The 25,409-nt window shown below is 32.2% G+C and overlaps 4 protein-coding genes and 1 pseudogene across 9 annotated transcripts in view; 2 read left to right on the top strand and 3 right to left on the bottom strand.

The window, feature by feature from the left end:
* LOC109351751 overlaps positions 1 to 1,526 on the bottom strand; it is a 9,809-nt pseudogene extending 8,283 nt beyond the window's left edge.
* The window catches only part of LOC109351753 (protein IQ-DOMAIN 1-like), a 27,850-nt gene continuing 3,722 nt past the window's right edge, over positions 1,282 to 25,409 (top strand). The window contains exons 1-6 of one of the 3 annotated variants that reach the window (XM_019593348.1): positions 1,282 to 1,315; positions 19,106 to 19,218; positions 20,616 to 20,733; positions 21,451 to 21,690; positions 22,108 to 22,335; positions 23,304 to 23,417. In XM_019593348.1, the coding sequence (XP_019448893.1) occupies positions 20,650 to 20,733; positions 21,451 to 21,690; positions 22,108 to 22,335; positions 23,304 to 23,417 (666 nt within the window). In that variant the 5' untranslated portion in view covers positions 1,282 to 1,315; positions 19,106 to 19,218; positions 20,616 to 20,649. Of the gene's footprint in view, positions 1,316 to 19,105; positions 19,296 to 20,599; positions 20,734 to 21,450; positions 21,691 to 22,107; positions 22,336 to 23,303; positions 23,418 to 25,409 lie in introns of all 3 variants that reach the window. The other 2 variants (XM_019593346.1, XM_019593347.1) reach the window with 2 other exon arrangements.
* On the bottom strand, positions 2,851 to 5,853 carry LOC109351756. Of its 4 annotated transcripts, none has more exons than XM_019593356.1 (4): positions 5,684 to 5,853; positions 5,096 to 5,374; positions 4,657 to 4,901; positions 2,851 to 3,492 (listed from the first exon to the last, which is right to left on the bottom strand). In XM_019593356.1, the coding sequence occupies exons 2-4, from the start codon at positions 5,340 to 5,342 to the stop codon at positions 3,133 to 3,135; spliced, it is 852 nt and encodes a 283-aa protein (XP_019448901.1). In that variant the 5' UTR covers positions 5,343 to 5,374; positions 5,684 to 5,853; the 3' UTR covers positions 2,851 to 3,132. The 4 variants fall into 4 exon arrangements, with proteins under 4 accessions (XP_019448901.1, XP_019448899.1, XP_019448902.1 ...); XM_019593354.1 differs by having other exon boundaries at positions 5,096 to 5,355; XM_019593357.1 differs by having other exon boundaries at positions 5,096 to 5,352.
* Positions 7,903 to 23,957, bottom strand: LOC109351754 (dnaJ protein homolog ANJ1). The gene is made up of 7 exons (XM_019593349.1): positions 23,927 to 23,957; positions 10,091 to 10,265; positions 9,470 to 9,641; positions 9,226 to 9,364; positions 8,839 to 9,115; positions 8,553 to 8,751; positions 7,903 to 8,437 (listed from the first exon to the last, which is right to left on the bottom strand). The coding sequence occupies exons 2-7, from the start codon at positions 10,238 to 10,240 to the stop codon at positions 8,115 to 8,117; spliced, it is 1,260 nt and encodes a 419-aa protein (XP_019448894.1). The 5' UTR covers positions 10,241 to 10,265; positions 23,927 to 23,957; the 3' UTR covers positions 7,903 to 8,114.
* LOC109351752 (GTPase LSG1-2-like) overlaps positions 23,035 to 25,409 on the top strand; it is a 16,368-nt gene continuing 13,993 nt past the window's right edge. Inside the window, exon 1 of the mRNA XM_019593345.1 lies at positions 23,035 to 23,045. The gene's annotated coding sequence lies outside the window, so the exon portion shown is untranslated. The remainder of the gene's footprint in view (positions 23,046 to 25,409) is intronic.

Genomic DNA, 25,409 nt, shown 5'->3' with positions numbered 1-25,409 from the left:
ATTGAAATTAATTTATCCAATTGTCATAAATGAGGGTTGGTTCAGCTAGTAAAGATTGAAGCACTTCAATTGTAAGGCTTAGGTTTGATTCCTGCTCCCAAATGTCCCCCTGGTAGGCATTCTGTCTCATTGAGGCCTACGGCAATTCGAGCCTTGGAATTAGGGTACCTTCCCTGCTCCTTAACTTTTCTCCACAAAGATTAAAAAGGGCTACCATTTGTTATGAAAAGGTAGTCATCACTTTGCAAGCACCTAAGAAGGCTAAGATAAATTCTCAAAGGCTTTCAAATTTACACTCCCAATGAAATGCACTTCAATTAATGCATAACAGGCAAAGTAAGACTGATGTCTCAAAGCAATTAAGTTTTGATAGAAAAGGCCACACAAAATTGTGACCACCTCACATATACTATTTAGTGCATTGTCAAGTAAAACCTAAGATTTGATCAGATACTTGATGGAACTGTGTGCTTCAATTTCAAATGCATAGACTATTTTGCCACATAAACAGAGAAATCATGAAGGGTGTACATCCAAGACTTGAAATTGTATGTCACTTTGTCTTCTGCTTAAAACATGGTTGATACAAGACAATTAGACAATTATTAAAAATCGTACATAACCATGGAGACACGGTATAAAATTGTACCAAAAATTATGAAAACCACAGTTGGTACCAACACGTTGCATCAAAGAACATTCTAACTACAACATCATACAAATAGAGTTTACTACTTCTATCATTGCTCATACTCAAGTTACATAGAATTTTTGAAAAACCACTCACCACTTGAGTGCCTGCAACCACATTTCACCAGAAACCAAAGCAAAGTCCCGGCCAGACACACCAACTTTGCCATTTGCGCGATTGTGGGGCAAATCCTCCCCCCTCTTCAGATTGAACACAATATCTGAGCTAAAAATGTTATTAATGATCTTCATAGGACCTGTCGAACCTGGTGAAGCATTATACAAAATCCCTTCTTCTCATCCGAATCCACAGGCATTGAATCATGCGCATTCTTCCACCACCTAAACCACACATAAATCATTAATCAAACTCTATTCAATATTCATACATTGAACCAACATGCCCCAAAACAATGCAGATCATAGAAAATCAAAATCCAAAACACATAAATCAACGTGGCAAACAAAATGGGCACACATCAAATACATAAAAGTGGTGATTTTTAGCATCAAGAAAAAGAAAGGTTGGTTTTTAGCATAAAAGTGGTGATTTTTAGCATAAAAGTGGTGATGGGTCGGCTTGCTATAATTGATTTGTGATATTGGGAATGAAAGAGAAAGAAAGGTTGGTTTGGAAGATAAAGAAGTGAGAGGAAGAAGAGTGACCTGTGAGGAACCAAATAGACTTGTTGATCATTGAGAGATTGAGTAGTGTTGTTGTGGGAACAATCTTCTGAAACAGAAGAGTCCATTGTAGAGAAAGAGAAATGAAACAATATTAATAATATTTGTTCTTGAGGACGGAATTGCATAGAAACAAGTGTGGGAAGCTAATGTGTGAAGAGGAAACAAAAAGGAGGGAGGGATGCAACAAGGACCATTTAATATTTGTATTATGAGTAAATTAAACTGACACCCCCTGAGTTTTAGTGAAATTACATAAATCACCCCTCACTTTTTTACACCTACACAAACTTCCCCTATTTATAAACTTTCATTACATTGACCACCCCTGCATAAGACATAAGTGTAATCTTTTAAACAAAAAATGTGATAAATGCAATTAAGTTAAACAAAATATGATATATTGTGGAGACACGTCCAAATAATATATGAGTCAATATTTCTTTATTATTTTTGGTTTGTTACATAAGAGCGATTTAAACAATATTTCTTTAGAATTGTTGATGCATTTTGTAACAAAAATAATAAAAATACATTAATTTGTATATTATTTAGATTTGTCTACATAATATATCAATGTAATGAAAGTTTAAAAATAGGGGAGGTTTGTGTAGGTGTAAAAAAGTGAGGAGTGGCTTGCGTAATTTCACTAAAACTCAGGGGGTGTCAGTGTAATTTACTCTTCTATTATTTATTTATCTAGGCTAACATGACATTGACACATTGAAATTGAAAGGACTTTTATTTTTGGTACAATAGAGGGGTTAAGACCCTAAAAAGACTAGACTAATACAAATGTATTGAGGACTTTTTAATCATGTATTAAAATGGCTATTGACTAAGGAAAAAAGATACCAAATAAATTTTGATGATAAATTTGACCAGCGAAACAATATATTATGGCTATTGACTAACCAATGCAATTTTATTTTATTTTTTAGCATCCCAAAAATCAAAGAATGATCCTTTTTGAAGCATAATCATCACTACATAAACTTTTAGTTCTTTCAAAAACAAAAAACCAACAACTAATCCTTAATTCATTAGAGGTCAACTACAAAAATTGAAAAACATCACAACATTCTATCATAAATCACATTCATTGATAAAAAAAATTCTCAATGGTTTCAACAAAGTTATTTTTAACATAAATCAAGGTCCAAATATCAATTTTAAAGAAACTCAATTATTTGTAACTATGTTCAACCTTCCCATATAGATTTAGATCATATATCATGAGAATCAAGTACCTTATAAGAGCCAAAAGACATTAAAACACAGGAAAATGCTGTAAGCCTGGAAGACTTTTTATCCCACACAATCAGACTACATACAATATTCTATGCTGATAGTTCCTACCCATAGTGGGGACTCATTCATTCTGGTCCATCTATTTTGGGCCATGTAACAATTTCCAACTCTAAAACCATTCTGCCATGTTTCAAACAAATTGTATGTCCCAGTCATCCTGTATTGCTAAATGTGGTTTGATGAAGTTAATCTCAACTTGAACATTGTATTTATAGTTCTGAATGTTATTGTCTTTCTCATAAAACACAAACAACAACTAAGACATCTCACATCTTTTACTAAGATGCATGCACAACACCAGTGTAAATAAATGTGTGCACTATGCAGCTCCAAATGTTGACATGGCTACCGATAGACGTTACTTCCCAGTCAGATAGGATAAGACAAAGATGGTAAGATGGCAATCATTGATGTAATATGAGCAATTTAAATTGCAGCTTAAAAAACTCAATTGTAGTAGCGTGAACCAGTAGTATCATAGACGCGGCCCCCAGGATATGGGCCTCTAGGCTCAAATCGTTGATCTCTTGCACTACCAAGAAATCTGGCTTGCTCTCTGTAAGGATCAAACTGATCAGAAGAATAGCCTCTTTGAACTTCACCACCACCAGAAGCATTGACAGTATTGTAACCATGAGGGTCTCTGGATGTCATGCCGCTGCTGGGATAAGGATCCCTTATGCTTTGCTGGTACTGTTGTTGTCTTGCTTGTGATTCCCTTTGAAGAAACTCAGATCTGCGACTCGCATGCTGAGCTCGCAGTGCTGCCAGTTTTTCTTCATACTGAGTATTGATTGCATTTATTTTCTGAAAATGAAAAGTGCATGGAACTTTGTTACAAGTTCAATGGAACTGAAAGATATGGTTTTAGATAAAACTTGAAAATATCTTCAGAATTAAACATTAATAATATCATTCTGTGATGCTACCCTCAGTGCAATACTGCAATGTGAATATCAAGTTTGAAAGCACAGTGGCAAGGGTTACATTAGCAAAACAAGGCAGGAGAGGTGCAGATCACAGCACTAGAAGTAGTGCTCACAGATGAACTCAACTCAAGAATAAAAACCCAACACTTATTCAGAGGTGATTGATTTCATACACCTCATTCATATTCAAAAAACACACTTAAATGGGTAAGAGTCTCAGATCTAGGATACAGTATCAAGATCCAACTGTACTAAAAGTTAGTTCATAATTAAACGGATGCAAATACAGTACAAAAGTTTGGGGGATGGCATGCATTATTAGAATAATAGTGGACACTTTTAATTAGCCACACTCCCTCCTCAAGACAAGCAACAAGCTCAACAAATCCCAGAAGTACTATACCAAAGTGGAACCCAGTTCTGAAAGAGAAGCAAATACAGCTTTACATTCATAGAGGAACCAATACTCTAGGATTGAGCAGGCACACATTATTCTTCTTTTTCCTCACTTGTATTTTGTTTAGGGGCATTACATTATGGCTCTAATGAAGTAGACTGACTCAATTTTTAAAGGCCTTATTGACTGCACAGTAGCACAAAAACATGTATAACAATGCCTTCCAACAAAGCAAGACCCTAACCTACTTAACCTCTCAGCCAAGTAAATTTGCATCATTTCAAATAGCTAAGGCAAGTTAGGAACATGCTGGCACTCTTAACGCTATTGAATACATGCTGTGTTGAAATAGAATATTAGTCTTTAGATAATTAATTTATAACTTTATACAAATCTGGATACCCACAAAGCAGCTTCCTTCTAGATGGTTCATTGTGTTTCTACCCTTTTCAGTGTGTTGAAGTCAACCAAACAGGTCAGACAACCTACTGGGACCTAGATTGAATCCATCAAGGATGTTGCATGGTTATGGGTTCATCTATTGAGAAAAAGAAAAGGACAACGGTTGGAAAGTATGTAGAAAATTTTGGGTATTTAAAGAACACCATATATTAAACAATCACGATGACCACTTATAACACAAACCTCTCTGTGCCTGGCCTGTTCTGCATCTTCAGCATCATTCAGCTCTTTGGCAAGCTTAACAATGTCATCATTGAAATTCTTCTCAAGACCTTCAAATTGTGATGAACGATCTGCCTCATACCCGACATCCCTATCTTCTCCACGAGCCTGAGATCTGGGATCACTGTTGCTCTGGTTCTGCAAAGCAAACTTAGGATCAGGCCTCTGCCTCTGAAAATAGGACCTTGAAGCATCACCTCCCTGACCTACACTAGAACATGCAATGGTTCCCCTAAGTTTATTAGTTAAAAAAACATTTCCAAAATATGAATGGAAAACAAAGATATCTAGTTACAACATGAAACCATGAATTACATGAAGAACATCTTTCATAATGTGTGTATGAAATTATGAATAGGCCTTCAAAGCGCCAACAGGCAATGAGATGAACAACACTCGCCTTCATTATACATATGAGAAGACATTGAATTAGGCATCTTTGATTCATCTGATTCCCATCTCCACTGACCCTCAGGCTTGGAATTCGCATACGGATTCTCTCTCTCAGGAGTGAAGGCCTCGAGCCGTTCTTCAAAATTACCACCAGAGTTGGTTTCCATCCTTTGACCAGCCATATGCTTCTGCATCTGAGCAGCAAAGTAGGTGTTGGAAGATGGATCACTATACTGCCCCTCCTGCTGTCTCATTGCTAAACAACTTCTGTGTTGAAAAACAAAGCCTATTATGATACAATCATGGTACAAAAAAAACAAAACCAATTACAACCACATAATTCACACTGTTGAATAATGCATTGCTTCAAAGATTTTGGTAACTGAATCCCAAAGGACTTTACATAACGAAATAGAACCCTAGAGTTTGAGAAATTAAATTAAATTGAAATTAATCTAAATTAACAAACATTTGCAAGTGTAAAGGCGTGCAATTCAATGGGAAGATATGAAAACAAAAAAGGATGTACAACTGAATGGAAAATAAGCGCAATCTCATTATATAATGATATATACAAATTTTAAACATAGCGTACCGAATCTGAAGACACTGATTTCGTGAGTTATCGAAACGAAATTACGTATGGATTATCGTTCGACAAAAGAATCAATTACAACTCGTAAGCATGGTAGACAAATTGAAACTCCGAACCCTAACCTCACCAACCTATTATTTCGATTGTTCTTATCATCTAATTTTATTTTTATTAATGAAATTGGAAAATAAAAGTATAGATTTTTAACTTGTAAACGTTTTAGTATGGTAAAAATATTATTAATTTTACACGTAAATTACTATTTTGTTCATTTTGTAATACCTGATTGGTGCATAATTCAGATGCCAATTTTTCTTAATATATGATCTCGGTTTGAGTTTTATGCTTCAAAAAATTAATACTGTACGAGCTTAGTACTGTTGATTTTTCCCACTCATATTGAATTGCATGCAGTAAATAATTAATAATATATGTGGTTTAAAGAAACATATAGTTCAAAAATTAAAATGAAATAAAATTTTATAACACAAATTAGCAACAAATAACCCATTTAATTATCATAACTAAATTTGGATAATTTGGAAGACGCCATTATTTTAGATTTGTCCTTACAATTATAATTGTTGGTAATTTTGATAAGAATATACTTGTGTTTTTATCTACTATTTCAGATTACAGCCTATCTATATATCATATTATAGAATAACCCTACACAATAATGTTGTGATTTTGGAAGCCAATTGAACCACTAGATCCTCAACCACTTGATCAACCTAATAACATAGGCGCATTCATAACCTAATGATCCAAGAACCATTTTACAAGTAAATCAAAGCATAGGATCCCTACCAAAAATAAGCATTAAGATGAAAAGAGGGACATGTAGTTAACCAAAACATAAATTATTATAAAATATAAGAAAACAGATTTAGGAAGAATTTATACCATGACTATTAGGGCTTCTGTATGAAATGTTGCAATGTGAATCCTCAACCACTTGATCAACCTAATAACATAGGCGCATTCATAACCTAATGATCCAAGAACCATTTTACAAGTAAATCAAAGCATAGGATCCCTACCAAAAATAAGCATTAAGATGAAAAGAGGGACATGTAGTTAACCAAAACATAAATTATTATAAAATATAAGAAAACAGATTTAGGAAGAATTTATACCATGACTATTAGGGCTTCTGTATGAAATGTCCTTGTAGCATCTCACCTTTCAATCCTTGTAGCATCTCACCTTTCTAGTTTCTATTACTCATTTAATACACCACAAGTCATCTTACCATAAATATCAATGCCTTATTCACCCAGCCACTTAAGCACTTAGCTCAACTGTTTGAAACTTTGAATGGGTGGATATTTTTTATTTTTTATAGAAGTCTAGGGTTGGACTCCAAAGAGATAGAAAACACTAAATTTAAGGCAAGTAGATATATTCGTGTATTGCTGGATTTGAATTTAGTGTTATTACTAACTTATCTCCACATCCCTAACTTCTTATATTTTCTCACTTGATTCTTTCAACTTAAATGTAATTATACATAGTATATTTAAAGTTTTAAACAGTAAAGACCCTCTCGTATTTATGGTAAAAGGAAAAGCAACATAATACAACATTTTCATAATTTAGATGAGATGATATTTTTATATGAAGGCAAACAACTTTCCTCTTTGTCTTTAATACTGTGTTGCATTCTTTTCCTGTTTAAACATACCCGCAATCAAAATGTGACAATATTTAGTTTAGGTGGAGGTGATAAGAAAGTTTGTTTTAATATAAGTTAAATAAAAAAATTAATTTGTTTGCCCATGTTAAGTATTATAGGTTCAATGAGATATTCGATTATACCATTCAGAGGGACTCTTGGAAGCAAATGCCTTCCATCATAAAATAATTTTAAGAAAAAGCATATGGTGAGATTGATATTTTATAACTAAACCACAACAACAACAAAATCAATCATACCTTAAATTTGGTTATGATTTTTTTGGTCTCAAGATCGTTTGATCTGGCTAACTTCATCGACTCTTTACTAACATTCTCCTTCATCCATAAGAGAAACTTCATCTCTAATGTGTTATCCTATTTAGGTATCAAAACACAACATTCTCAATTGCCAAATTCCCTGTCTCCTATTTGTTGAAACTTCCCTTTTAAGCTTAAATTACACTTTTTTATCAACACCTGAAACACTATTTCAACTATTACATATTTTATTATTTTATAACAGAGTACCCCCTTTATAATAGCTAAAAAATAGATGTTTCAGAAATCCACCAAAATATGAAAACGAAGTATTTAAGCATATCAAAAAGGAAATTAACCCTTTTGGATAATAAAAGAGGTACCATGTTTCCTTTCTCAAAGTCATTGATCAAATACTACTTATGTTGTCCATAATACGGTTAAAACCAGTAACATATCATCATCTCAGATTCTATTTCTGCCACAGATGTCACTACTGCTGAGCGCACTGTACTCTCTGTGCACCACCAGGCATATCATCATCCTCATCATAAGCCTCCTGTTGAGCTTGCTGTTGCTTCCTCCTTGACTCCTCCTCCATGTTCACATCATTCAGTGTAGTCTCCTCACACTCGTCCAGCTCCATGTCTGTTAACTTCGATGCAGGCTTTGGTGGCAGGACAGCCTCTAATGACTTAACCTGATCAAGACTTATGGATTCAGGGAACTCCACAGTGAAGTGAATGTAAAGCTTCCCCCTCATGAATGGCCTTGTATACAATGGCATTCCCTCGTCATTAATTGCCTTGTATGAATCTGCATATATAGACAATAAAAAAGTGAACTTTTTAGTCCAACAAATAATTGAATCACTATTTTAATCACCATAAGCTTGAGCAATGGGCATGGCAGATGGAAACCATTTACATACCAGGTTTGATAACTTCACCAGGGTTTGATTTAATAAGGAGCTGGCGGCCATCCAAGTGAGACAGCACAAATTGGAAGCCACATAAAGCATCAGTGAGGGACAAAGTGTGCTCCACAAAGAGATCTTCTGCCTTTCTCTTGAACTTTGGGTGTTCCTTCTGCTGAAGGACAAAGACAATGTCTCCGGTAACAGTGTCTGGCTGCAAAACACAAACAGCTTCAAGTCAATCTAATTTCTATTTATCAAAGCAATTCAGTGTCAATTAACACCAATATTCAAAACATACCGCTTCATCAGCTTCACCGGGGAATGTAATCTTCTGGCCATTCTGCATTCCCTTCTCCACAACAACTTCAAGTACTTTCTTCTCTTGAACAACCTTCTCTCCCTTGCACTGAGGGCAGCGGTCCCTATCATTGATGGTTTCTCCAGTACCCTTACATTCATTGCAGGCATGTTGCATTTGCTGAATCATAGAAGGACCAAGGTGCCTGATAGAAACCTTCATACCAGTCCCTTGACAACCGGCACATTTTGTGGAAGCACCTGACTTAGACCCTTTCCTGTAATAATAAATTAAAAACAACAACTAATGTAAGAAACCCTGCATTTAAAACAGGCAAGAAAACTATGCAAGTAATGAAATCTATTATCTAATATCTAATGTACCCACCCGCTGCACTTTGAGCATATGACGTTTCTAGAAAGGGAGAGCTTTTTGGATGTCCCACTGTAAAGGTCCTCCAAACTGACCTTGAGGGGGTGAACCACATCTTCTCCACGCCTCTGCCTCCTTCCTCGGCTGCTACCACCTGTTCACAGAAGCATAAGCCTCAAATCATTTTTAAGACATCAACATGTATAATTGTGGTGGAGAACCCAAATTTCAATCAAAAGGGCATTGATTATAATCATACCACCAAACGGACTTCCACCACCACCGAAGAAAGAACCAAAGATATCAAAAGGGTCATGTCCACCACCACCGCCACCCATTCCTTCCTTAAGAGCATCTTCACCATACTGATCATATATCTCACGCTTTTCAGGGTCACTCAGAACCTCATAAGCATGAGCCAACTCTTTGAACTACATCCCAAAAAGATAAAATACAAAAATCACAATAACAAACATGTAAACCCTAGCCCCACTTTCTTTTGAAAGAGCTTAGACACTGAAACTCTAAGACCAGCACAGCCATATAACGCAACAAAAAACTTAACATGAATTAAAAAACAATAGATCAAACCACCATCAAACTCAATAATAAATCCCTAATCCCCGATAAACAAGTACAAAATTCTAAAATTACCTACACAGTTAAACAAAGCCGTGGAAAATTAACCCTAAATCAGACACAAAACCTAACATTAACCAAATTATTAAATTGATCGCAGCATTCAACAACAATTTGCAGTTTATAATAAAATTTATACAATTCAGCCACTATGTAAAATTAGCTGGCTATCTAACCCTAAATCACTAAAAAATAATCAGAATATAATAAAAGAAACAAAATTGGGTAAAAAAAGATATACCTTTTCAGGATCACCACCTTTATCGGGATGATTCTTGATCGCGGCTTTCTTGTAAGCCTTTTTTAGATCATCCGGAGAAGCACTCTTGGCAACACCGAGGATTTCATAGTATTTAGTGTTATCGCTCTTCTTCGGTGCTCTCCCAAACATTTTTATATGACAGATTGATAGAACCCTAGGATCAAGAGTTCTAGATCTGGTTATGTGAGATGAGATATGAAAGAAGAGGAAACACAACGAGAGTTATTGTGTGATTATATACTGGCACGCACTCGATTTAAATGAGATATTTAATTTTAGGGTTTTATTAATGGACGGCTATGATTTCATCATGGACTGAAGAAGACTTTTCGGGTTGTTGTTGTTTCTAGATCCTTCCTCGGTTCCTCCTATGCTCTTGGAAGAGTTTACTCAATTTTCTGTTTTTTACGTCTTTATTTATAAATGTGATCATATATTCTCCCCAAATTCATCTTACATGTATTAAAGAAGATATATTATCCTTAAGGTTTTACTGAATTCCTGAAAATATAAAAAATAATATTTGTCAAATGTCAAATTTCGAGATTAGTATGAGTAACACTATTGTAGGGATAATTAATAACATCTTCAAATAATTACCCATCTTACATTAGATGAGGAGAAGTGAACCACCAAGTGAACAATACATTGATTTAATAATATAAAATATCAATCGATCGTTAAGTATTATGTTAGGTCAAATATTTGATTTTTTTGGAGTGATATTTGTTTGAAGGACAATATGCTCTGAAAAATAGTTTTTTATTCATAAAATGAGAACATACGATTGATTATACTAAAAAATATGAACAAAATGACATATGTTACTTTCAAGTTATTCATCATTAATAAATAAATTACTGCTATATGATACATGTTAATTTTTATATTATCTATAAATTTTTATATGATAATATATCATTTTTTATATTATAAATGTATTACATTCCACCCAAAAATTATTATAACATGTTTTTAATGGAATTAGGTAGATAGTTTCCTAGATTTTAAAAAGTAGCATTATACTTTTTATTTTTGTAAGTTCTTTTTTTTATTGAATATTTTGTATATTTTTATTTCTTTTATTAATGAATAAATGGCAAATGAGAAAAATAATACATAAAATATAATATTTTTTATACAAAATTAGTGTATTGACACCCGTTTTCATGTTGTTTATAATATATAATTTATATGCTATAAATATCAAATATAATAATTTATATTATATATTATAATTTGGAGTTGAACATGTTTGATTGAGGTAATTATTCAATTCTACTATTTAAAAATTGAACATTCAAATAATTGAATCACTTACAATTATCTTTATATGTCATTTTCCTTTATGAAGTTATACATGTACCTTAGATATCTATATTTAATCAATATAATAATCTGACTTAAATGAACTAGTAGTAGAATTATATATTTATATTTGTACCTGAGTGGTTATACCGGATATGTGGTTTATTGAATGTGTTTAATAGAGGTATTAATCTCTATTAAACAATGATCTTATTGAATCTGTTTTATAATTTAGTATAGAATTATATGTTTTTTACGGTCCTAATCAATTAAGTATTGTATAGATAAATTAAAATATATCAATTAGAAATAAACATAAAAACAAATTAAAAGTTTCAATCTCATTTCACTTGGAAAAGTTATCATATGAAACAAAATTAGTTGATCTAAGTGATCCTCACTCATTGGTCATGCATTAATAAGATATTTAATCAATTTATTCTTTACTCATATCAATGGTACATATAAAAAAAAGGGTTGATAGCTTATAATAATAACTCATAGTCCTTTAGTTTTCCACCCATATATATAATAATTAACAATTATTTACAATTTAATTTTCATTGGAACATAAAATAGTAAGGAAAACATGAGATTTAAAATGAGCTCATATTATTTCTCTTACAAATAATGGTTGTTTCTATACCATCAAATATATACATATTTTGACTTTATAACTTACTATATATAATTATATATACCTCATGATAGTAGTTATCTTTCAATTGATTATGTATATTTTTTACATCCATCAAATGTAATAAAACATATGAATGAATAAGATCACGTCTTCTACCCAAAATTATGGGATGGTTTTATGCGGAAGCAATCATCTATAAAAACATTATTGAGTAAATTGTAAGTGATTAGTATACTTTTATCACATTTTTCATAACATGATCTTTTGGTGATAACTCATATTCCAAATAAGTTATGTACCCACAAATTATTTCAAATAAGTTAAATTACCAATTATCTTTCCAAATCACATATGTTATTTACTTTGCATAGAAGAAGCAAAGATAAATAGTAAGCATCTAAGAGTTATATTAAAAACTAAAATAATAAATATCATTCGATAAGATGAAATTATAAAATTTACCACTCTTAAATGTAGATAAATTAATTAGCAATTAAGTTAGTAAAGATTGCAAAGTTCTAATTAGCATCAATGTGGGTCAGTAAAGATTCCATTAGAATCAATTATAAAAAAGTCAATTGACTCATAGTGGAATGCCAATGCATCATCTGTGTTGATTGAAACATCCTTCTCTTTTGATTGAAAGTGGAATGCCAATGCATCATCTGTGTTGATTGAAACATCCATCTCTTTTGATTGAAAGTGGAATGCCAATGCATCATCAATTATACCACCAATTACAACACCAAAGTGGAATGCCAATGCATCATCTGTGTTGATTGAAACATCCTTCTCTTTTGATTTAAGGAGTATTATTCCAAAAGCTCCACTTCGTGAGTGAACAATACATTCTAACAATTAACCAATGTAACAACTTCATTAACATAAAGTACATAATAAAAGAGAATGGCGAACATTTATTTATTGTATTCATTTATTGTTAAGTATCTTCTTTGAAAAAAAGAAATACATGAAAATTGGAAGAAGAAGATAATGGAGAATAAAAATGGAAAATGATAGCATTGGGTAACATTATATTTTTGCACCACCTTTGGTGCATTGCTTTGTCTTTTTTAGAAATACCATCCTAAAATAATATAGTTGAAAGAACAATAACTAAAGATGTGTTATACTTACAAATTATATAATTTAGGCAACAATTTATTTGAATGGGCTAGTTTTTGAAAAAGTAACTAAAGTGTAGTTTTTTTTAAATTAATTCAAATGAGAGGTTTTAAACAGTTCTAAAAAAATGTGGTTAAAAAGTAATAAAGATGATAGTTTTTGAAAACTAAGTAATAATGTGAATGAAGAGAACATTGTGTATATAATTTTTTGGTAGAAAATAGAAAATAATGATGGTAAAATAGGGAACTATAAATTACACCATGAACAATTAGTTATTTTATGTTTTTGTTTTATAAGTAGTATAAATGTTTTTGCTTTATAAGTAGTATAGATATAGATATCATTAAAAAAAATAATTGATAACTTATAATAATTATTAAATAAATTACTTTAATAAAAACTCTAATTTTAATAAAATCTTGGTAAATGTGTTCTTTATCAACGTTAACTTACCCCTTTTTAACAAATCAAATTTTAAAAAATTGTTTTTAATGTAATATTTATGTACTGACAGTGTAAAGATTTATATACAATCATTATATTGTTCATCCTTAATTTTATTTTGTTTTTAAGAGTCAATAATGATTAAAAATAAATGATGAATGAAGCAATAAAAAACTTTTATATTATGAGTATATATGCATTTTTTTTCTCTTTTAATAAATCACACGTCTTAAAAAGTTTTTTTTTGTTTAGGTCACAAGCATACAACCCAAACTTCACTTTCCTTGCTTCATGGACATAACATGCTAGCTATCCTTCGGGAATAGGAGTTTATAGTTATTTATTTATGTATTCTGTAACATTTTGAGTTATTTAATGAGTTAATAAATTATTCCATAAATAAAATTTTAAATGAGTTTAAAACTGACTTGCGGCATTGAAAATTAGCTTTCAGAAAAGGGGGAACTTTAAAAACTTTATAGGTCAATTTTATTCTTTAATTTACCCATTTACAATAATTTGGTTTTGTATCATTTTCTTTTTTTCATTTTCATTAATATATTCTTTTGTATGTGAGACTAACTCTCTCACAGCGGATATTTTTTCCATCCACAAGACTTGAATCCAATACATTGTTTAAGGAGAATCAAACATTTATCACTTGATCCAACGTCCGTTGATTTTGTTGTTACAACTTGTTTTCCTCTGTTTAGATTTCTTTTTTATATTTTCATGTAAACTATTTATTTATAATAATTGTAACAATCATAAATTCATGAACGAAATAAATATATATATATATATATACCATATCTATACTTCTATATTTATACTTATATATAAAGGTAAAACATAATATAACTAGTAATATAAATTAATTTCTAATTATCTATTTTACCTTTGACATTTCTTAACTTTTACAAAAAAAATTGTATAATCATATAATAATTATCATTAACATGATAATAATCGTTTATCTCAACTTAAATTATAATATAAGGTAAAGATAATGCAAAAAACATTGTAGTTTCCTAAAATGTAAATTTCTAATGTCTAATACATATATACTATTATTACAAGATATATACTTATCTATACTATATATAAAGTCAAAACTTGAAATAACTTCTCTCATGGTGTAATTTTCATTTCCTATATTACCCTTAACATTATTTAATTTTTACAAAAAAACTATATAATCCTAAGCAAATACCACCTATACATTAATTAACCACATATCTCACCTTAAATTAAAATTATCATAAACACAAAAAAATATAATATAAAGTACACCGAACACAAAAAATACATTTTAATTCAAAAAATGAAATATATAAAAATTGAATATGTAGTATCACACAATATTCGTCGGAAGGCACGGAGTGCCTGTACACACTAGTATGTATAAAGACAAAATATAATATGACTATTAGTATGGATTAATTTCTAATTGCCTATTTCACCTTTAACATTTTTTAATTTTTACAAAAAAAAATTGTATAGTCATATAATAAGTATTATTACAATAATAATCACTTATCTCAACTTAAATTATAGATTATAATATAAAATAAAGATAATGCAAAAAACATTGTAGTCCCTAAAATGTAAATTTCCAATGTCTAATAAATATCTATTATTATTATAAAGATTTATACAAACCAGTATATTCATAATTATTTGTGTTATAAATCATACATTGTTAGTGTTTAGATTTGTTCTCTTATATAAATAGAGTGTATTATTTATGCACTATAAATATAAAGATTTATATATAGACAATATATTATTCACCACTCATCATACTACTTTTCATGTACATTTACTCCATACATTTTTACTCTATAAATTAATGTGGATATAAAAAATAATTATTTTCATGTACTTCCATAACACTTTGATGCAGTGTTGTGAAACCCGAGCCGGATGTCAAAACGGCGGAGGTCCCGTATTAGGTTTAATCAGTTTAAACCGTCCAGTCTAACCGAGTGATTTCGTACATAATTAATAAATTTTATTTATAAATATATAGTTATATATAAATGTAAAACTTTATATAATTAATGATTATGTATAATTATATTGGAATAATACCTCTTTATCTTTTTTTGGACCGTAGTAAAACAAAATATTAGAACATTGTCCCATTTTTTTAATTTTTAAGTGAGCCGTCCGGTTTACTTCCCGGGTTAATCCGGTTTAACCGGGTTTAACATGGTTGGACCAAATTTTTTCCGGTTCAAAGAGGTTCAACTCTCATTCGATTAAGACGGCAAATCAGAGCGTTTTCAAGTCCGGTCAGTGATCAGACCGGTCGGACTGTCTGGTCCGGTTCTAACAACACTAGTTTCATGGATCTATAATAAAAAAATTAAAAATGATGCAAGGGATAAGCAGCCCTCCTTCCGTTAAGAATGACATAATTAGTAATTACATATGCTACCTGTACTTGTTCCAGAACTTATCTTGTTTTTCCATAAAATTGATATTAAAGTTATCTTAATAAATAATTTAAAAAATTTCGTTTGCAAACGAAAGACTTAAATATAACTACCATTTTAGATTAAGAATCTCATACACTATACCACGTTTTTTTTATTAAAATCCGAAATACAATCATTAGGAAACCTGTAAGAAAGAGGAAATATATTATCAAAGATCACTACTCCCCCCAACAATTAACGGTCATTGGTTCAAGTGATACACGTTTAATTCCCCCTAAATAAGGTCTTGAGTTCGAGTCTTGGAGATGGAAAAAATGTCCGCACTCCACCGAGCACAATCATACAAATGTGACCGTTGTTAGAACAAAACAGTTTCCAATATTTAATTAATTTGAACTAACTCCACAATTTATATAAATCTTACTGTTTTCTGAGAAGTTAAAATCGTTCTTCATTGACGTTCAATGGCCACTAACATTGCTTATTTTATTACTTCCAAGATACCAGATAAAATATTACAAAACTCTTAAAGAAGTGAGTGAAAAATGTAATAAAAACTCTATGATATAATTTCTATTTCATCCTCGGCTGATTTTGAAGGTGCAAGTTTTATTTCAATGTCAAAGAAGCTTTAAGACAATACATGACTTTTGGTTTATATGCACATTAGAGTTTAGAAACTCTTCATTTGCAGCCTTTTAGTTTATATGCGTAATAAATTTTACTATAATGATAAATAATCGAACTATGTTTTAAGTTTTATGTTCTCTCTAAAGTTTTATATCATACCCGTATCCCTAGAAGGAATACCCCTATAAGTAAAGAGACATGTAATGACCACTTAATAGTAGGCAGAATGAATAGATATGTTGTTTCAAAATATTTCCTAAATTATATATCATATCAGTGAAAATATGTATCTTAATTAAAAAAATTAAATATTTATTATTATTATTTATTTTATTTTATTGATATTGATATTAGATAATATTTGAACATAACTATAACAAATTCCTATTTGTGAGAACCGAACAAGGTTTACACTAAAGATTTATTTGGTTAGTAAAAAACATGAGAAAAGATAAAATAGAAAGAATGAGTTGCATTGTGCAAAAATACTAAATTTTAACTATTGGTTCATATTAGTAAAACATGAAATAAATTGAAAAGAAAGTATTCCATCCGGGATAAATCCGGGCTATTCTCGGTCTGTTCCGAGCTAACGCCACATTAAGCATCTCCATTCATTTATTAGGGGTGAGCCGAGCTGACTGCAAATGTCATTAATATTTTTGATTCACCATTAATGCATCTTTAACTCATAATTAATGCATCACTGACTCGCCATTAATGTATCTCTAACTTATCATTAATGCACTATTGGCTCGTCATTAATGCGTCGTTGACGTTCTACCTCCTATGCCACCTGCAAGTTTCACATGCCCCCGATAAATCGACAGTAGCAGACTTGTAGGGTGGTTAACGACAACTCGACATGCTCTCGCCGTACCCACCAAGTAATAGCCAATGATTGGGCACCAAGTCACTCACTCTAAACTGTTATAAATATGAGACCCTCACACATAAAATATAATTAATATTGATTCCATCATTTATTGTTTACATTCATTGCTTTTGCTCTAACTTATCTATTATTTACTCTCAATCTCTCTAGAAAACTACATATTAACTTGATCGTCAGAGAACCTTTTCAGGTACCTCCCCGACGAGTCCATATTATACCCCGACCAAAGCTCCTGATCTCTATTGCTCAATTGGGCACTCAACTCCGATCATACCCGAACAATATAAAAGAACATAAATGAATGATTTTTTAATATACATTAATATCCCTACTAATATATATATTTTTGGCTACATGCAACCCTACTAACAATAATTAGAGGCAAATGGATGTGAGATATTATAGGAAAGAAGGGGGAAAACGTTACTTTATTCATCTTTCCTCATATGTGGTTCATCCTTTTTATTCTCTCTATTTCTCTTGCTACCAAACAAGGACAATTTCTCGTTGGCCTCCAATTTTCTCTTCTCAATATGTTTCTCACTTTTCTTACCATAAGCCAACAAAGTGTGAAAAGTTTTAAAAGGTAATAAGAGTATAATAATACATTAACATTAATATGTATCATATATTTATTATGTATCAATTAACGATATTAACACCTTTTAGATAATAAATTAATTCATTATGAATGTGTAATTATTCCACACAATATTGCAATAAGATCTTCTTCTATTAGAATAATTTCTTGTTACAAAGAGTATTTTTGTTCTTACTTCATAAAACAATGATTAAATGTATAATTGTTTTAGTTAAAATTGTTCACTTTATTAAGTTGCAACCCGCTAACTCACTCATGATGATATTCAACAAGCTTGATTTCAAAATTCTCATAAGCACATGCTTTGATTACCAATAATAACAACACACTCCTAAAAGGTGTATACATTTAATCATTGTATAAGATCTCATTGAATTCATAAGTTTGATGGTTCAATTTCTGTAAACAATACTTATTGGATGGTTAGCCACAAATTCCAAAATGAATTAGTTCATTCCCAAAAAAGATGTGGAATAATTTTGTTAATACAAAAAAAGATTCTTATAAACTACATTTATCTTTATGAGTAACTCATTCTTGTCCTATTACAAAAGAGATATCAAAGGATGATATAGACCTTAAAAGAGAATAAATATCTATGAACCTTTATTGGTGTGCCCTTGTTTGTGTTCCTAATAAAACATGAATGAGAATAAATAAATGGAGAAAATGAAGAGAATTGGTTAGAGTTAGAGAGGTCCCATTCCGTGATTGACTCCCTATGGTCCTAACAAGAGTGGGAGTTGACAAAGACAAGTCGCCGAACCCAATACGACATCGTTTTCACTTCATCAGACACCTGTCCTCATTCTTGTGCTGGCACACTTGTTTTTTTCCTACAACGACATAATTGAAAGCAAAACCACCTTAAAAAAATAATCTAAAATCTCAGACATAAAGCGAGAGAAAGAGAAAACATCAAGTGGAATTTTATTCATCTCAAAGCTGCTGAATTTCGATGAGATAACTTGGTTTTTTGACTAATCTAGTCATGGATCAACGGTTAAAAGTAAAAGGGTATCTCCAGATTTTGATTTAGTCCACCTCACTCTCTTTCTCTCTCTTTCTTTGCACCATTGGTTTCAGTGTTTCAGGTGAATTGAGCTTCAACTTTCTTATCTCTGGATCTGCACTGTTTTTCTTATTAATTGGGTTCTTTTTTCTTAATAAAGATTCAATCTTTTTTCAGCATTGGGTATTTTAGATAATCGGTATTGTTGCTTGGATATTGTTATATTCTGTTGCGTTGGGTTTTCTTGAAGCTTTAATGGGCATTAATATTTTCTGAAGAAACCGAGATTGTTGTTCATTTATGTCAAACTCTGAGTTGATTCGGAAATTACTATGTCAAACAGTTTTGGTCAACATCCTTGGTTTAATGATGATTATTTCCTATCTCGTTTGTTTACCATAATCTCAATTTTTTGTAAGATCTGTTGTTTTTAATTTAACGGTTACTATTATTACGCAATGATTTGTGTATGCAGCAGTTGCTACTACATGGATTGAATTTTTTTTGGTCATGCTTTGTGCAGACATAGTTCTATCTATGCAGTCTTTTTTGTAGTTGTTAGTGGCTAAGATTTTGTGAACCACACTCTGGAACAATTTGCTTTTTAAATTTATTAGGTTTTACATTCACAACAACCCTCTTTTTGTTTTATTTTGAACATTTATCTCAAAGTGGGTTTGAGAATGGTTTAGGTTGGAAGAGGGAAGAAAAAGTTCATCCAGGTCTTGATTTGGTGTCAAAGAACCTTGCTAACCTTAATCTCCTAGAACACCAAATCTGGCTTGCAAATATTGGAGCTATTCATCTCTTGGTCACCCCTGTTTTCATTAAAAATAGTCTTTATTTCATATGCAAACCAACTTCTTGATCAATTAGAATTAGAATTAAGAGCAGAAAATAACAAAGAACCGAACTACTCATATACATTTTAAAAAGTTGGACATTCACCTAACGCATAGCAACTGTGTCAGCACAAGTCTTCCCTTTTTTCCGTCAATGTGGTGATTATTTGAATGGTCCTCCCTTTCGCCGAATCCAATATTTTGATCTATCTATGAACGTTACTTGGATGATTTTGATGTCCAAGGCCCTGCATTACCTTTGTGGTTCTCTAATGCTTATGATTGTTGAAAACCTATGTATGGGAAACTAATCAGTGAACACATGTTCTGGAAACCATTAATCATAATGGTACACTACTGACTATGAAGGTCACATGAAAACATAATACTTTGATATAAAATTGAATTCGTTGCAACTTCTAAATAGTTTTATCAGTTATGTATTTATATTGATCTTTTGCTACTTTCATCAACATTCTTGTACCTCAGTTCAACACAGTTCACATTTTGGCTAATTAAGGTTGTGTTGCACTGACTTAGCCAGCGAATTCCTTTGGTAGGTTTGTGCTAAATTGAGATAAAGCGAATGACATTATGGGTGTCTCTGGGAAGTGGATTAGAGCATTAGTTGGTCTAAAGAAATCAGACAAGCCAGAATCTTCGGAGAAGGATGGAAGTGTGAGTATAGCTCTCTCTCTCTCTCTCTCTCTCTCTCACACACACACACACACAACATTAATAATCTTCAGAATATAGTGTTATGGAAATAGTTGCCCTTATTTACTTTTCTAATGATTTCTAATTTTGTTCTGTCCTGCAATGCCATTTTATGTAAACCCATATCTATGGGTGTTATAAGTTTGAAGTAGAATCTGAGAGCTCACTTCAATATATTGTTATTTGTTTCAACAAACGAAGCTCTGATGCTTTATGTCTATGTTGCAAACCATATAAGTCAGACATTCAAAGTAATTGTAAGGTTCTGCTTTTATCAATCATTGAAGTTTGCACTGGTAATCTTATTTGCCCTTGGTAACTACGGGTGTGACTTTGCTGTATGCACCTTGGTTGATTGACAGGCAATCATTTCTGTTAGCAGCAGAACTTCTCCCTTTTCACTTCAACGGATAATGGAGAGTTTCATAATGCTTACTAGACATAGCATTAATTTCTGAATCATGTTTCCATATCGTTAAACCATTAATATCTAAGTAAATGTCTTCACTTAGCTTTTTATTGATCATTTTCACAGTCCCCTTCTAAGCTCAGAGTCTGTGTTTATATGATGCAATGACTGACAAACCTTTTCCTTTTGGTAACCATATAATGTAAGCATGTGATACATATCATTGTTTCCTTTCTTTTTTTAAAAACTTGGAACTTTTCAATGATCAGAAGGTCAACAAGTTTCGGCATCGAAGAAAGAATTCCATCGAAATTGACAATAGTAAACTTCAAAATGAGTCTGATAAAGGCAGTATTCCACCAATTGGAGATGCAGACGCCTCTTCAAATTGTTATGTCCATCATTCACCTTCCACTTCACAACAAGCACAGGTTGTTGCAATTAATCAACAAATCACAAGAGAGGAATGGGCTGCAACACGCATTCAAACTGCATTTCGAGGATTTCTGGTAATTCTTCAAATAAGTTTGCTTAGTTTATTATAACTGAAATTGTCGTGTTAATTATTTTCTTCTATTTCATTCTGATTGGAGGGAAGTATTAATTCGATAGTGGTTTCTCATTTTTCCTCTATACATTTAAGCATTAAGAGGATATCTTATACTCTATTTTGTACAATTTCCTTTTCTTTCTATCACTCTTATATCTAAAAATCTCTTTTTACTTTGAAAACTAGGTACTTTAGTGGTTTACCTTTAGGATGTTATATTTCTTTAACCATAATTTAATTTGGTTTATATTGAAGGGAACATCATATCTATGCTGGACTTCTTTCCTTATTTGTTCTGAAACTTTTTCTAATCACTTTAAGAGTTTTATTGTCAACAACTTTGACCAAAGCTGGAAACTTTTGTTCTATGCACCAGGCAAGAAGAGCTCTAAGAGCTTTGAAAGGATTGGTAAGGCTTCAGGCCCTTGTAAGGGGCCATGCGGTGAGAAAACAAGCAGCCATAACTCTCCGTTGTATGCAAGCTTTGGTGAGGGTTCAGGCTCGTGTTAGGGCAAGGCATGTTCGCTTGGCATTGGAAGGTGAAACTTCACAACAGAAACTTCAGCAACAGCTTGTAAACGAAGCTCGTGTTCGAGAAACAGAAGTAAGCAATATTATTCCCAGAGTGATCTTGATTTTTTTAATATTGAAATTTTCATCACTTCATTCTTCCTTTCCTTGTTTAGTTATACATACGTGTATGAGAAAATTGAGCTTCTTGAATTTGATATTGTTTTTTGATCATTAGGAAATAGCATCTCTCCTCTGCCTCTTGATTTTCAGTACCTCGTTCCAATTGCTCTAGTGTATTACTTTACCTAATATTTAGATCTAATATTTGTTGTTATTTTGTCGCCATTCCTTTATTCTGTATTTAAGTATTTACCATTAACTTTTGTTTCTTGTACTACCCACTGTCACGTTTTCTTATTTGTCTATGAATCTATTGATCATTATCAAACCTACCATTTTACTAAAGCAGGATATTAAACTAAGTTTGGAATAAATCATAAACATAATGATTGACTGCAGTGTGCCAGTTTAATCTTTGATACATGTTTAATGGGTTCATCTGGACGAAAAATTGGCAGAAGATATGTAGAGGAGTCTAGAAGTGGATAGTGTAATTTCGAGACAGCTAGAGATTCTGAGAGTTCACAATCAAAAGTAGAGGGGCTAACTACTTGGAAATAAAGTCAGTAAGTTTGGAAATTTAGGGGGGAGGGAGGAGATATGCTCTCGGATAAACATAGACAAAAGTGAAAAAAGAAGAAAAAGAAGGATGTTCAAAACTAACAAATACAAAATGAAGTTCTATGCCACTGATCTGTTTTAGACAGCTAAATTCTTCTTTTGATCTAGTTGCATATGAATCCCATTTATGCTCAAAATACATAATCAGGGTGGTAGTTCCATGAAAAAAACTGTATCTGCAAAATGCCTTAATTTAGTGTTTGGTAGTTTGTATGGTAAAAGTTGTAGTTTGCTTTTCAAATATACCTTCAAATATTCCTCTTAAATTAATAACTGTGAGTAGCAACTCAGGTTGTGTTTTCCTCTTGTTTGATACAGGAAGGTTGGTGTGATAGTGTGGGTTCTGTTGAACAAATTCAAGCCAAAATATTAAAGAGACAGGAGGCTGCAGCCAAACGCGAGAGAGCCATGGCATATGCTCTAGCTCATCAGGTAAAGTTACAATAGCTTTTTGTGTTTAATTACGAGGGTGAGCATAATACTTTATGCAATCTTTATGTAACTTGCATAATTAGAAATATCTGAAATATATTAAAGTATCATAATCTTTCTCATCAAGTCATTGATTGACCTTCTCCACTGAACATCCAAAGCATCAAAATGGAGATGCTTGATTAACTGAGATCTCTAGGCCTTTTGTTTTGGTCCATTGTAAACACAAGTTTATTTATAGAATTTCAGAAGAGAATACTAAGTGAACATAGACCAAATTTTTTCCCGTACAATAAAAGACAAAAACCATTTTAAATAGTAATTGAGCATGCTAGCTACTTTTATTGCTTGTAATTTATTATACCGGTAGAATAAGATAATAAGGTTACTTAATGATGTTATCTAGAGGTAAGAAAGTCCCAGAAGTAAAGCGAACAAATAATATTTGTCCAAGAATTTCCTCATCAGTTGATGTGAACTTTGGAGTTTGCATTCATACGTCCATTTTCCAGATTCACTGAAACTATTTAAAAAAAATGCTGTAGAGTTGGATCTGACACAATATATGCACACTATCATAGTAAGCTCCTGTTTATCCAGTCAAAGAACATCAAAACAAGATAAATTAGAATTCTAGTGCAATATAAGTGAACCTATGGTACAACTATATTGGTCCGTATAGAAAAACAGTGTTTCTTATCCTCTCAAGAGTGTTACAGCAGAGATATATATACTATAATGAATAACAGAAAATAAACTAAGAAGTCTTAAATACACGGCACTAAGGATAACAATATACGTAAGACTAGGGAATCAAATAACAAGCTTTGAAACAGTCATGAACAGTCAGGTTGGTTATTAGCCCCCGGCAAGCTCAAGGACAGGATGAACTTGAAGCTTGGAACGCAATTGAGTTATACGATCCTTCGATAACGGTTTCGTGAAAATGTCAGCAAGTTGATACACTGAAGAAACATAACTAATTTGATTCAACTTGTTCTCTAACAAAATGAAATCCAAGGCAATGTGCTTTGATCTTGTATGAATAGCTGGATTTTTGGACATGAAAATGACACCTACATTGTCACACAGCAGTAAAGGAGGATGAGAAATCGGTGCTTGGAGGTCGGTTATGAGCTGTTTAAGCCATAATAGCTCAACAGTAGTGTATGCAAGGGATCGATATTCTGATTCGGTGATTGAACGAGCAACAACCTTTTGCTTTCTTGAAGTCCAACTGATGACATTAGAACCATGGAATATAGCATATCCGTATTGGGACCGGCTATCATCAGTATGCGACATCCAACTAGCATCAGAGTAGGCCAAAAGAGATGATGCTGTTGTTGGAGTAAAGTGAAGGCAGTAATGACAAGTCCCACGAAGATATCTGAGAATGCGTTTTGTGGCTTGCCAATGAAGAGTGGTTGGTGAATGCATGTACTGGCAAACACAATTGACAGCAAACACAATATCAGGTCGAGTAATAGTGGCATACTGAAGAGAACCCACAACTTGGCGGAATAGTCGTGGGTTATGAAAGGGCTCACCTATAGCAGTCAACTTAGAACCAGTGTCAGCGGGAGTAGCAATTGGTGTAGCCTCTTCATGTTGCTTCGTTCAAGAATATAATGAATATATTTATCTTGAGAGAGAGTGATTCCTGCAGAATTTCTAGTAATTTGCAACCCTAAAAAATAGTGTAAGTCACCAAGATCTTTGAGTGCAAAAACTTCATGTAGCTGATTGATAAACCGCTGAATAAAAGCCACATTAGTTCCTGTGATTATTAAATCATCAACATAGACCAGAATGTAGATGATGCAAGTGGAGGAGACATGAACAAATAGTGAGGTGTCGGATTGGCAAGCACGAAACCCTTGTTGGACTAGATACCGCTTGAGTGTATTAAACCATGCACGTGGTGCTTGCTTTAAGCCGTAAATGACTTTTTGGAGGTGACACACATAGTGAGGATGGGAGGGATGTTCA

Source organism: Lupinus angustifolius, chromosome LG07 (genome assembly GCF_001865875.1).
Source record: "Lupinus angustifolius cultivar Tanjil chromosome LG07, LupAngTanjil_v1.0, whole genome shotgun sequence".
In the NCBI taxonomy this organism is placed as follows: Eukaryota; Viridiplantae; Streptophyta; class Magnoliopsida; order Fabales; family Fabaceae; genus Lupinus; species Lupinus angustifolius.
Note: the sequence above shows the minus strand (reverse complement) of the source record. Positions and strands in the feature narration are given on the sequence as shown.